General features: G+C 35.9%; 1 protein-coding gene across 3 annotated transcripts in view; it reads left to right on the forward strand.

Annotated features, from left to right (window-relative positions):
- The window catches only part of cep290 (centrosomal protein 290), a 59,300-nt gene that overhangs the window by 15,619 nt on the left and 29,082 nt on the right, over positions 1–14,599 (forward strand). For all 3 annotated transcript variants that reach the window (XR_003674187.1, XM_028448471.1, XM_028448472.1), the window contains exons 13-28: positions 3–165; positions 245–345; positions 442–508; positions 1,170–1,267; positions 1,358–1,433; positions 1,563–1,696; positions 5,249–5,413; positions 6,600–6,749; positions 6,859–6,974; positions 7,065–7,167; positions 7,855–8,085; positions 9,297–9,470; positions 11,377–11,488; positions 13,166–13,371; positions 14,202–14,353; positions 14,445–14,556. Coding sequence is in view for 2 of the 3 variants with exons in the window: in XM_028448471.1 (XP_028304272.1) it covers positions 3–165; positions 245–345; positions 442–508; positions 1,170–1,267; positions 1,358–1,433; positions 1,563–1,696; positions 5,249–5,413; positions 6,600–6,749; positions 6,859–6,974; positions 7,065–7,167; positions 7,855–8,085; positions 9,297–9,470; positions 11,377–11,488; positions 13,166–13,371; positions 14,202–14,353; positions 14,445–14,556 (2,160 nt within the window). In the remaining variant the exon portion in view is untranslated. The remainder of the gene's footprint in view (positions 1–2; positions 166–244; positions 346–441; positions 509–1,169; positions 1,268–1,357; positions 1,434–1,562; positions 1,697–5,248; positions 5,414–6,599; positions 6,750–6,858; positions 6,975–7,064; positions 7,168–7,854; positions 8,086–9,296; positions 9,471–11,376; positions 11,489–13,165; positions 13,372–14,201; positions 14,354–14,444; positions 14,557–14,599) is intronic.

Raw genomic sequence — 14,599 nt, forward strand, 5'->3', positions numbered from 1 at the left:
AGGGAACGTATGGGTTGGAAGCAGCCATCGCAGAAATAAAGGAAGTAAAAAATCAAATTAGAGTGCGAGAATGTGAAGCAGAGACCATGACCAAAGAAATTAACCAATTGGAGATGCGAATCAACGATCTCATGGATGAAAACGAAGACTTCCGAGAAAAGCTAGGTCAGAGTTTCCTTTTCCCATCGCTGCCTTAACCGACCAAATAATTTGACTTCTGTTTGATTCTGTTAACATCCTTAAGGTCTGGAACTAAAGCAGGAAGTTGATTTGACAGAATTTAGGCGCTCTAAAGGGATCAGACAAAGGCAGTACAAAGCTGAAAACCAGATCCTAGTCAAAGAGGTAAAGAAACCCTGCAGAAATGCTATCATTTATACCTAAAGTAAGTGCAACTTTATCATCAAAATGCAATGTTTTTTGTTCTATTTGTGTTGTTAGAATGAGAGACTGGAAGAAGAGAGGCTGGAGCTGAAAAAACAAATCCGACGCATGGCAAAAGAAAGAGGTGATATGCATAATATGTTTCTACTTATGCTGTGTAACATTTAAGTGTGTTATTGTTTTGTGAGTCTAGCACAGAGACACATATTTCTATAAACCTATTTTTATACTCGCATCCAGATTATCATTTATTATCATTTATTTGACCTTTTTTTTTCAGAATTAGAGGTGCAGAATGTATAATAAAGGGCAACGTTTGAGGTCTTCAGATTTATGTAATATCATGAACCCCTCAAAAGTGAGAGGGTTAATCTGAAGGCGCTATCCTTACAATAAATACAAAATTATAAACAACCTAAGACAAAAACACGACAATTGTACAGATATGCAAAACATTTTGTTCTTAAACAAGGAAGGAAGCTGGGTTGATAGTTGACCAAATTCTAAGTGGCCAAATAAGCACATTAATGCATTCAGAAGATATATTTTATGATTATGTTTTTGTATAGATACAGAAAATGTCAAGGATTTTTATTTCCCAATAAAAAATCATATCTCTCTTTATTTCAGGTTTTAAACAGGTTTATAAATACATTTATATTTAATTCTGAAAAATATTTTTATTTACAAATTATTAACAGATTTCATTTTTTTTTTTTTTTAACTTAATTAAGATAAAATGTATGATTTATACCTAATGTTTATGTTTTTGTGCTGTTATTCAGTTGGCTCTTCAGGGATCTCACAATCTGGCTTGATTGATGATGATATCCTGACTTTCAAACAGAGTGGAATGTTCACAGATAAAGAAATGAAACACAAGGTAAGCTCGTTTAAAAATAGATGTATAGTAAAAAAAAAAAATAGATGTATAATTCAAGAAATTGTCATTACCTCTAACTTTGTGTTACAGAATGAGTATCTTGAAAGAGAACTCGGCAACAAAGAACGAGAACTGGAGCTTCACAAGACCCAGTTCCAAGTCAAATGTAAGAGTGCTTGCAGTTTGTTCCATTTATTGTGGACTGTATTTTCCAGAAGTGATATTCTACTTTATTTATGCAACCCAGAGGCACATGCTTCTATACAGTGGTTTATTCTGGCACGTTAACTTTCAGTGGAAGAGCTGTCAAAAGTGAAAAGAGATCTGGAAGCAGCACTGAAGGACGTCCTTCAGGCTTTGAGAGTTACCCAGGAGGCCGCGCCTGGAAATTGGACTGTTTCCATTCCTAGTCTGGAAAGACTGTCCACAGTAAGTATTCACTTTCCATCACATGTGATGCTTAACTGGAGCTAAGCTTTGACTTTCATTAATGAGGTTTAATATGTATTTCACTGAGGGGAAAACAGAACCATAACTAAACTTTTATAATACATCATATCTTGCTACAAAAGTCATAAAAAATCATTAGAGGCACATACCACAGCATACCTTCATACCAGTGTTTAATATTATAACCTGCGTGCCAACACACTAAACGGGAGTGGATTTCAGCAGTGGCATGTAGTGATCCCTGACACTAGCTACAGTACCAGGTTTGTCTATTCTAGTCTAGCTATAGAATTAATAAATCGCTACTGGAATATTTGCATTTCCTGAAGAAAATGCAAGTGAAGATGCAGGTGCTGGTCAGCATCGCACTGCATTAGCTAGCATTAGAATTAACTAGCATTAGCATCAGTATCAGCATACATATATAGCATTACCATTAACTAACATTAGCTAGCATTAGCACCAACAAAGCAATAGCATTAGCATTCACCTATCAATACCATTAGATTAGCATTCACCTATCAGTAGCATTAGTCTAACAATAGCATTAGTCTAAAAATAGCTGAATATTAGCAATAAGGTTAAAATGGGTTGAAAAGGTTGAAAAAAAAGAAATTTCCAATAGAAATTAATGGGAAGAAAAAAATGTATTAGGTTAAAAAGTTACAAATTATAAAAGTGCTAGCATTAATCTTGGGAACTTTCTGAATTTTTTGATAGCTTGTTTGTCATAATCGGACAAACGGTGTAGGAGGAGTTAACAATGACGGAAGAAAAGCCGTATAACAATAGATGCCTTCTGCATTCTCACTAATGAGACACTACAATACTATGACTTCTACTAACTTCATTCTCCTGTAATCATCAATGGGTAGCGTTAAGGTGTGGCCTTTTAATTAAGGTGGATTTTGTGACAATTGTTAACATATTTGTGAGAAAATTGTAAGAAAACATGGAGATTATTGTATGTAAACAGTTGGTAAGGGATGAAAACATAGAGCTGAGTTTTCAAGATATGACCAAGGACAAGGATGTTGGTGATTAGAAATAATGAGTACTCAAAAGAACTGTGGGAACGGATGTTAGATGTTTTTTGGAGCTTAAGGAACAGTTTGAGTAACATGCAATCAAACTGTGATCTTGCCATTTATTCCCTTTTTTTATTCTAATACTGAGAGATGGAGTAGTATGCAACGTGAGCTGATGACTGTAGCCTTCTTTCCAAACATTTCCACATCAGAAATCATCTCCTCAGACTCCACATATCCAATAGACATATTATTGCCCTGATATTACCATCATAAGGATAACCATATGTCTGCTAGAGAACAGCTGAGCCCTTTGATGACCTGTGAAAATATGGAGGGTTATCAGGTGACCAAGTCGAGCACTTACTGTATGAATCATGAGCGATTAACTTAGAACTTTCATGAAATGTAGTTGGTTTTTTTAGCACATCCCACACACATATTCAATCACATTCATTTCACAACACACGATCGCCTTGAACTCTGTCACATTCTTTAAACCGTTGGTTTTTCTCAGTGGGAGGACGGATCATGTTGCTCCAACGATGACTTCAGTAGGTTAAAAGGCAAACTACTTGTCAAAATAATGTACATACATACCAGGATCTTCAGTGTCCACTAAAACATTACTGATAATGGCATCATTCTTCCACTAGGTTTATTGATCAGCAGTAACAGACAGACTTTTTCTTCTTTTTACAATACTCAGTATCACTCTGTAGATATGGATTATTATTCATGGTTTCTTTTTTTTTTTAACTTACTGTAATTAATAGCTCCTATTTACCCATAATAAATATTTTCAGGTCAACTTTCTCAAAGCCTATTTTTTGGAACAAACAGTTTTAGAACATCTGATTTCAACTTAATCTAAATCTAACAATAACACAAGCAAGTACGTAAGCAAAGAGACATATCAGATATAAATAACTAGGACACTCAGATTAGCACTAAAAAAGACAGTTTGAACAAAATGCACAAAATTAAAATAATTAACAAATAATAATTATATTTTAAATATTAAACTGAATACACATTAAACAACTCATATACATATACCTAATAAATCAAATAAACTGACACAATAGACCCCTAAATGATAGATAATAATAATGAATAAAATCAATCATCTTGAACATAATTTGTATTGCTTTATATTAGCAGTAAATGTTATCTTTAACTAAATACAATAAATTGATTGTTTGATTTCTAAATGTAAAACATCTTCTAAATAAAGGAATACTGTTAGATATAAACTTTTAAAATCCATGCTTTTACCTATATATTGTGTTTATGTCTTTATCTGTGATGAGCTCATGTTCGACTCTGACAATCACAAAAGTCTTACGTATCATTACAAAAGAAGACATGTTTCAGCCAAGGGAGGCGAAACACTAGCTTTAACACGCCTTTAAGTTTTTGATATCGATAATTTATCTTTTTTTCAAACTCAACTTGATAAATTATAATGACAAGAGGTGCACGGAAAACAATGGATGTTTTCCAATAATATTCTCTTTCAGTTTGATTTCTTTTCTCCACCTTATTCATCTGTTACATAGCAACCCTTTACACAACAAACGCCGTACGATGCAAACACATTCTGGACAGTCAAGCTTTGGGTGAGAGTAAGTAGCAGGTGAGGGTCATATGGAGGATCAAAACAATCACCAGCAGCTGGAATGATTTTATCCTGTAAGTATGAGGAAAATGCAACTTTTTATGTAAAATAATAGACTGGCTTAAGAATTTTTCACGTTTGATAAATCAGGTTTGTTATTACTTAGTCAGTCAATGCGTTTCTGAGTTTTGGTAGATCCTTAAAAAGTCTTAAAAGGCATTAAATTCATGAATCTAAAAATAAGGCCTTAATTGTCATTAAAATGTCTTAAAGCAATGTTTCAAAAGTCTTACATTTTAACACGTGAGAATGATTTTATGATTGTAATTAGTCTCACATTTCAAAATAAATTTTAAAATTCTTTTTTTTTTTTTTGTAATATATGATTTATCATAACATTACACAATCACAACAACGGAACCAACGATGACGTGGTTGCAGCGGGTCTTTCAACAACATGGGGAAATGTAGCTTTAACAAAAAATTGCCTGTCGGACAAAGATTTTTATTAATGGTTTTTGCTGTTGTTTTATAGATTCCTGACTATTTTTGTAGTCATTTTGTGTGTTTTGTGTTTTTCAGAGTGATTTTGATTATTTTAGTTTAGTTTATTTGTGTATTTTAATCTCATTTTGTGTACTTTTGTGTGTTTCTTTGGGTGCTGCCAGTTGCACATCGCTGGAAAAACTGTACCCTAACCCTATGTACCGTAAATGATGTGGCTTTTTTCCCCCCAATTGTGTTTACTGTGATGTTGGTCTTAAAATTAATTTCAAATGGCAATAAAAAAAGTCTTGAAAAGTCTTGAATTTAATTTGACTGAAACTGTAGGAACCCTGCAATGGTGTGTGTAATGCAGTATTCAACTTTCTTTTCCCACAGGTCATAGATGTCAGTAACATGAATGGACAGTCGGTGTCGGAGCCACAGCTCAAGTCTCAAATAAATCAACTGGTTGGGAGGAATGAAGAACTGAGAATAGAGCTGAAGTCAGCCCGTGAGGAGGCCACCAGCAGCTGGAGCGAGCTCGCCAGAGCCAAAGAGAAGGTACTGTATATTTATTAGTGATGATGAAGACATAATTAGCTCTCCTGGCCAATGGGGTGACATCGACTGAGGCCACGGTTGGGGTCAATAATTATTGTAATCGCGTAATTTAAAAAAATTGTTGCTGCCGTAATTGTAATTAAATTGTAATTGAGTTAAGATAATTGTTTTTGGCAATTAAAAATTTTTTGATAGCTTGTTTGTCAAAATCGGACAAACGGTGGAGGTGGAGTTGAAAATTGCCAAATACATTGTTCTTGTAGGACTAATTCTTTGTTATGGAACTCCTCCTAGACTAATAATGCAGCACTAATGACACGTATGTCATCTCACAGGTGTAATGTCAGGCCGCAAAATGGCTGCCCACTGCTCCTCAGGGATGGGTTAAATGCAGAGGACAAATTCCATTAATGTAATAACATTACATGGCCAATTAAAGGCGAAAGCCCCGATTTAATCTTGATCTTAATTTTTAATGTGCAGTTGACCTTTTTTGGAGCCAAAATGTCATCAAAAACGTTTTTCTGTAACTTGGCCACAAATTGAGATACAGTGCTCAGACTGGTACCATTGAACGACATTTTCTTTCAATGCGTGACCTCGACCTTCGCTCAAAGTCATATTTAAGGTCAAGTTCAGTCTTCTGTTCTTCCTGCATTATATAACTTGTCAACAAATCTAGATACCGGTTGTCATTTTTTGACAATTTTCAATTGCCAAATACATATTCGCCTTGTGAATACAGATCTTGCCTAGTTAACTTTGTAATTGTAGTTGCCATGGAAATGCTCTAAAAGTTATAATTATAATTTAATGCCAAACTGGGAAACCATGTTACAGTTCTACTCATTAGTAGTTAACTATTATTTAAATATGTTTCATATCACGCTTTCACACATTTTCTCCTTTTTTGGCATGTACAAAAAAAAAATGTAAAAAAAAGTGAATGTAACCATGTTGGAAATAAACTGAATAAATAAATAAATAAAATTTTACCATTTTAAAAAAATGGAAATCTAGGGGTATACTGACACCAAAAATATAAAAACCAACCCTGACAGTTCAATAAAAAACTGACGGTTTAGACATTGTTTTATGTTTATTAATTTGAGTTTTCTCATTTTGAAGTTTTTACACTTGGAAAATGAAAACTGGGTGTTTTTCTTTTCATTTTTCTGCCTCTTAGCTAATCCAACTCGAAGGTGAAATTGAGCTCCTCAGGCGGTCAGGCAGCCACGGCTTCGCCCTCAGACCCCTGACGCTCCCCGAGGGCCTGGGGCCGAGCAGCACCGAGGTCATCAGCTCCTTGAATGAGTACGCTGTTCGACTTCTCCAGGTCAGTGTCAATGGTTTTTTGCTGACATGGACAAAAAAAATCCCAAGTGATGATAGAGAAAACAAACATAAAGTCATGTCTAATGATTGTAAAACTGCTTCTTATTAAGGAGCTGAGCAATGGTAAGGAAAAAACCAAGAAACTCTCTCAAACGCTGGAAGAATACAAGAAGAAGTTTGCCGTCATCAGCCATCAACAGGGACTTCTCTATAAAGAACACCTGAGGTTTGTTAATAAAACCTGATTCGCAGCAAATGGTGATTAGAAAAATAAAATGCAAAAAAATAAATACATATACACAAAACATTTTCTCAGTGCAAAGGCAGAGTGGCACAAAGAAAAGGAGTCATTTTCAGAGATGAAGAACAATCTGGAGGAGCAGAAGCAGGTGGACGATATTAAAATCCAAGAGTTTAAAGTGAGTACAGCATGTTTTTAAATGCTACAAGATGCACAACACACACACACACACACACACACGCACACGCACGCGCACACACACACACACACAGAGTACACATATGCCATTACTTTGTGGTGATAAAAACCGATGTTTCAAGTATAAACATCACCACAGGAGAGTTCCTCTGTAAACTGTTTTAATGCACATAAGTGGAACTGATAACTCTCTCAGCTGGCACTTTAAAAGGGACTGCGTTTTTCTTTTTTTTGTTTTAACTGTTTGTACTGTAACTTAAAGAGAACTGGGTTTCTTCCTGGCTGCCACAGACAGCATCGAGCCAAGTTATGACCAAATGCATTAAATAAACAAAGCCGGAGCTTGAATATGGTATAGACATTGAATGGGAGCTTCTTACACTTTCATGGAGTTGCCAAACAGATGTACTTTTATGTTTTTATCATGACGTTTCACTATTTAATTAGGTAAATATTTACAGTCTGTTGTTATCACCTTTTCTAAAAAACAAAAAAAGTGCTATTAATAGTATGCACCACTCTATTTTTCTCCATATTAATAACCCTAAATGGCTTATTTGCTACAATGTGTGTTTACCCACAAACAAGTTATAATAACCTCTAAGGGCATTTTTCTTTCTTTCACAATTACCCCATAAAAATGATTTTTACCTTTTGCTCATTTCAGGTCCTGCTGGACACCCTACAGAAGAACCCAGAAGAAATAAGGAGAAAACTGAGCGAAGCGTTTCGTGAGATGACGGTGCTAAAGGTTAATGAGAAGAAACTGACCCGCAGATACACCACTGTGCTGGAACAAGAAGAACATCTCCGAAAGGACATTGTCAAGCTGAGGGACGAGAGCAGCCGCATGCAGGAGACCGTCACCCAGAGGATAGGATACCTGCAGAGATACAAGGTAGCCAGGACCTGACTGAGTGCTGTAGTCATGTAGTTAGACACCCAGTTTGGTTTGTCATATTCTCAGGATCTTATTTTTTATAGGATAAACGTCTTAACAGAATTGATTATTGAACACATTTTTAACAGCATATCCATATTGCACTTCATGAATAAGAGCCCACTATGTTTTGTCTCATTGTTTAAGAGTGAGAACTGAAGCTTAGCCTGGTGATAGTTAATATGGGACTTAGGCTGTGTTTGAAATGGCACACTATATACTATACACTACGAACTCAATGAGTATAAACTGCCTACTATACACTGTAAGTATGATTAGGATGGTGACCGTTCCCACTCAAGTATACTTCCAAGTTTCCCATGATGCATTTCAAACCTACAAAAACCTAAATCACACTGAGGCTAAATATCTCCTTTGATTCGGCTGAAACCCGTCTCTACGTAATCAGCTTTCTATGGCCGACATTTCATACACTGCATCCTATGGTCTACAAAGAAATCCATCACTCTAACTTTTTACAGATATATCACACGTGTTTGTTCTTGGTTAATAGTAATATTTCATATCACTGCTTTATACAGGAAACACACCATTTTACATGCTTATAGCCACGATTAGTAGCTCACCAACAACGTTTGAATGGTCGAAGTCGGACTAACGGTTGAATTTCTATGAATATCTGTGATCACCTCCTGTCTTCTTAAACACAGCTAAAAAGCATTGAATTTACTAAGTAGAATATCAACATGTGGTCATTTGATCCAGAAAACTCGCGGAAACACATTTAATGCCGACACTTCAAAATAAGAGCCCTCTTTACAAAAGAGTTAAAGATCTAATGGACAAGAAGAGATGCTTTTGTGAAAATTTGATTTTGATGTTTGAAGCCGGTCCCAGGACCATTTTACATTCTGCTCACAATGCATCATGGGGGTGGTTGAGTATGACTAGTGTGCCCATCGTGCAAATGTCCCCAAATAGTATACATCTGGGTATTTCTTGTATACTCAGTGTTTCCATACTATCTAATGTGAAAGCACTACATACTAGTTTTGACGTCACGAGTCGTACATTAGTATGCGATTTCAAACACAGCCATACTTTTAGACCAGTGTCAACCTTCCTATAGTGACAATGGCAGTCTATGAGTTGAAATATTAGAAATGATTTTATCCATAACCTGCATCATTGTAGTGTTTTGCGTTTAGGAAATGGCTGCATATAAGATTGCGGCTCTGCAGAAAGTGCTGGATGACAGCGTTCCCTCTTCGGATCTGGAGAAGGCCAACAAACAGTACACAGAGCTGACCGTCAAATACAGAGACGTGCTACAGAGAGACAGCCTCCTCATCCAGAGAACCACCAACCTGGAACATCTGGAGGTAGTATGATGAGTGGGGTTGGGCACCGAGACCCGGTTCCAAATAGGAACCGGTTCCGGAACCATTACAAAGATGTTTGAATTTATTTTTTTTCGTTCCTAAACTACCGTAGTTTGTTTCCGCGGTTTCTATTATTCTGCCCTGCTTGCTTTATTTGCGTGCGTGCGTCTCTGGCCATATCATAGACATTTAAAGCACTTTTACGTTTTAAATGATCAACTTATGATGAGTTCACGCAGACTGTAGGCTTATTCAAGAAGTTAACTTCTTTAACTTTACCCCGGTAAATTCAGGAGATCTTGGCTGCAGACCTCTACGGCTCACTGTAGCGGGGGGAGGGGCTGCTGCCTTGGCTCTACAGACAGTGAAGGACGGGGGAGTTGTCGCTTGAAGTCGCTTAAAAAGTCCAAATTTTTCAACTTCATGCAGAACCTAGTCGCCAGAATAATAATAATCTTTCTCAACAAGAACTGTTGATTGACCTGTCACATGACTTTTATTTAGTTTCACATCTACCTGGGCTGTGGCTCTTTGTTTGTAGACGCTGACAACTTGTTTGTAGTTATATTTCTGCAAGTTTCACTTTTACAGTTACAGTTGGGGACCTTTGTAATTAAATACCCTAGTTACAGTACAGCAACCAAATTAAACTCTATCAACTAAGTGAGTTAATAAAAATGGCCTGTGTAAAGGTTTTTTCAAATGAAAAAATTATCCTGTGATATCTGTGACCTGTTGACCGGCACAACTCAAAGAATCGAAATCGAGAATCGTTTAGAAAATGAATAGAAATTGAGAATTGTAAACGTTAAAATCCAAGCGATGCCCAACCCTAATGAGATTAAATGTATCCCACTGCAGCAGGTTGTCAAACAGCTTCTTCCCCTGAGACATACGAACCGTCAACACCCACGGACTCAGACACACACAACCCCCACCCTGAAGAACAAACATCCAGCCCACCTCCCCCTACCTGCACTCCTGCAAAACTACAGTCACATTAAGATTTTAAATGCACATAATATATATTTTTTTCTACACTTTTATTGTATACATATTATTATTGTTTTTTCTTGTTTTTGTGTGCTCTGTGGGAGCCCACCCCCCAGTTTTGTTGTGCCTTTTATAGGGCAATGACAGTTAAAGTCTATTCTATTGTATTCTATTCTATTCTATTCTGTTCTGTTCTATTCTCCAATAATTAGTAGGAATTAGTAGGACATACTGATGTCATATTAGGGCTGCACAATTAATCAAATTTTAATTGTGATCACAATTTTTGTTTGCCACGATTGAATTATCCTGCTCGTCTGCAATATTTACATAAAAATATGGGCTCTGCACTCTGTAATAGTGTATTTATTCAGTTTGCCTTTGGTACATTTTAAATTCTTGGGTTAATTGGTTTTTAATTATTTTTTTAATTATAATTCCATTTTAAAGCTTAATTTTGCAGTGTAAAGTATACACATATTGTTTGTTTTGATTATAATCGTGATTACAATATTGATCACAATAATGGTGATATCATCTATCAGCCCTATGTCTTTGATATGAGCCTTTGTTTGCCACTCCTCGATTTCATATTTATAAAATGTCACATTGTTATTATTCAAGCGCCTTGTTTTTTTATTACCAAAGCATGTCTTAAATTCACTGCCCTCTAAAAATATTTTTGTCCCTAACTTTTATATTAGATTGTTCAGGGAATTTAACTTTTCATTGGAGTTGGCATTATCTGTTAATGTTTTGTTTTTTTTACTTCAAGGAAATGAAATACACAATTTGACTAAATACACATTTCTAATTTTGATTGGTAACCCAGATTCTTAGTATGCTGTTGTTGTTTGTTGGATGTTTTTATCACATGTTTAAATGATTGATTTATTTGATTCTTTTCTCTCAGAGTGAAAACGAGTCTCTCCGAGAACAATTAGCAGGCATGAATAAAGAACTGGAGATCACAAAGGAGAAACTCAATACTTTAGAACAAGTGTGGGACAACATCAGTCTGACAGGTAACAACAGGACATTCATGCCTAAATAGACCTAATCAATGCTAAAGCTGGAATATGTTACAAAAGTACAAAAAAGATCTACTAGTCACAGAAAGTAGATCACAAAGGAAAGAAGTAATCATGTGTTGCTGACAACAACATTTACACATAAATCAGTTTAAAGCTTTTACTCAATTTCTTACTTAATTAATTCAATTTGTGGTGTAAAGTATCTTTATCTAGTATAAGTAAAAATAGACCTGATTTTACTTAGAAACAACCAAATTAGATTTTAAAAAGAACAAAAGCACAACATCTTTATTCCACATTAAACTGGGATTTGACCCAACTGATAGTATTTCAACACAGTTTGTAGACAGCTTCGAAAGAAGAACATTTTCAGTCACAAACTGAACTTTGGGCAATTCTTTTAGTTAACAAAACATATACAAGAATGTTGGGACAGCGTTACATCTCATCCTCCCACAGATTTCACAAATGACAGGAAACAAAGCTTTCTCCTTGTCTTTAATAAACTGTTGTTATTATTTTTTTTGTTTTTTGTTGCACATATTAATCTTTTTATGTAACAGCCGTTCACAGAGCTTCAGTATATTTTTCTGCCTTTGAACCCTAACTCTAACTCTAACCCTGCGCATTAGATTTGAACTCTGGGGAAATATATCATTGCTGTTTGCTTCATTAAGGAGGGTGAGTGTAATCTCATTGTAGCTAATTCAATAACAATAGAAAAAACTGCAACAAAACAGACACATCCTGAAGCAAGGGTAGGACTTACAGTATGTATAACATAATATTATCATTTAAGTTCTGTCAGATAAATCAAGTATGAAATCATTCAGAATCCAATTCATTTTACACATTAACCCTCGGAGCATCTTTGTCACCAAAAGTGACGTTTTGAGTGTTTTTGTTTTGTTTCAATATTCTGGTCATTTTTAAAACTAGTTGAAATTTTTCCACTATTGTTTTGTTATTTTTATTTGCTTAATTCCAAAGTCCTGTGTATTGTGTACTGTGTATAGAAAGGAGATATATTATGCATCATACTGACACTAAGCGATTTGTAATCATGACATATCATAATGCTTTTTCAATGATTACCCAATAGATCAAAGCCTCTACCTTGTAATGACCCCTACCAACATTAATAAAGATTAAAGGAGATTTCAGTGAAGGCCTAGATTTATCATCTTGCAAAATATACAACTTATAAGTGTATTATTTTCTTTAAAACTGTCCTTGTGTCAAAAATAATAATGTATTAAAAATCAATTCTGCTGTCAATTAATGACACGATCAAGGTTGTAATACTTTCATCAAAAATATTTCACTTTGGCCCTCATTTATGGAAATACTGCATATTTAGTGTTTTTCCTGCTGAAATAATTAGAGGTTCTCATGATAAATAGTCCATGCAAACATAAAAAGGGTTTGAAAATCTAAATAAATGTGACATCTATGGATAGATCTGAAGTAGTTGAAAAGATCTGATGCGGTGGAAGTAAAAAAAAACATTTTTATCGCACTTTTATGAGACGGACCGTTAATGTACACAAGGTGTCCAAGTGTATGTAAAGGATTGTACAAGGGATAACCACAATACTTGCAATCATCAACCTTATTAAAGCCTCATGAAGCATGACACATAATGTCGTTGTGTAAATTGCATTTCAGGAGGGGAGAGCTCCATGGACAAAGCAAACAAGATGGCGGTCAATAATGAGACGGTGTCCGCAGCCAGACGGATCACCACTTTGGAAATGAAGGAGCTGAACGAGAGGCAGCGAGCTGAGCACGCTCAGAAAATGTATGAACACATTAGGAATTCTCTCAGGCAGGTGGAGGAGCGTAATTCTGAGCTGGAGTCCAAGTTTGCAGAGGTAAGACGATTACTATTTAACTGACATAGATAGTCAAACTCATTTTAGTTCAGGGACCAAATACGGATCAGTTTGATCTCAAGTATGTCACAAATTTTAGGCGGAAAAATGAACCATTTCAACAGTAATGAGCCCTTGTTTGCTCTTCCATATATAAAGTATGTAACGTACTGACAATATCCAAACAATCAGTGACAGACATCAGTCCCTGATGGATATTCACTTACATTTCCTTGATTTTGTGACCACGTTTGATCTAATTTGGAGAAATTATGTGAGATCATTTGAGGGAAATTGTAAAATTTTTGAAAAAAATCAAGAGTTCTTTTAAGAATTTGAAGTTGAAGATGGCTGTCGTTGTGTCATGTAAGCGTGTGAAAACTGTGATCCATACAAATATTGTGGAGTTTTATTGAATTTCCAAAGTCAATTATCTGAACTCAGTTACAATTCAATTATGATTTTTACAATTACATAACAATTGTAATATATATATATATATATATATACATGGTGCTTTTTTTGAGGAGACTCAAAGAAACCATTATTCACTCACATCAGCACATCAGTCATACCGGTGGTGGTAAGCTACAATGTAGCCACAGCTGCCCTGGGGGATACTGACATAAGCGTGGCTGCCATTTGGCGCCTACGGCCCTCCCTGAAACAATGACAGTAGACGACTCACTCTACCAATGAGCCATGGTCGCCCATTATTGACCCCCACCCTGGTTATTGCTGCTTATTGTTCACAGGAAACACAACATTCAAATACTTTCTGAATAAAGAACTGATTTGAAGCCTCACATTTTGTCTTTTGGTCACCTCAGTTGACCAAACTGAATGCTGAGGCTCAGCGGGTTGAGCGAGAGCTGAGAGACGAGCTAGCCGACAGTATCAGCAGAACCGTGAGCGACGCTGACAGAGCTAAAATTGCTGAGCTGGAAAAATCAGAGGCTGAACTTCGCGTCGAGGTCTCAAAGTATGTTTAAACTTGTCCTGTCCTCATTAAGGTTTATCACACACAAGTCATTGATCTGTGCATCACATGCTGTATGTATTTCTAATGACAGACTGCAAGAGGTTTCTGAGGTGGCCATGACACAGGTGACGACTCTTCAGGCCCGACAACAGTCCAAAGACAAAGAAGTCGATACCTTGAGGAGACAAATATTGGACTACCAAGTATTTCTTCTTTCTTTTTTTGCTTTTTCAGAATGTCTGGCTG

Source organism: Gouania willdenowi, chromosome 6, assembly GCF_900634775.1.
Source record: "Gouania willdenowi chromosome 6, fGouWil2.1, whole genome shotgun sequence".
NCBI lineage: Eukaryota > Metazoa > Chordata > Actinopteri > Blenniiformes > Gobiesocidae > Gouania > Gouania willdenowi.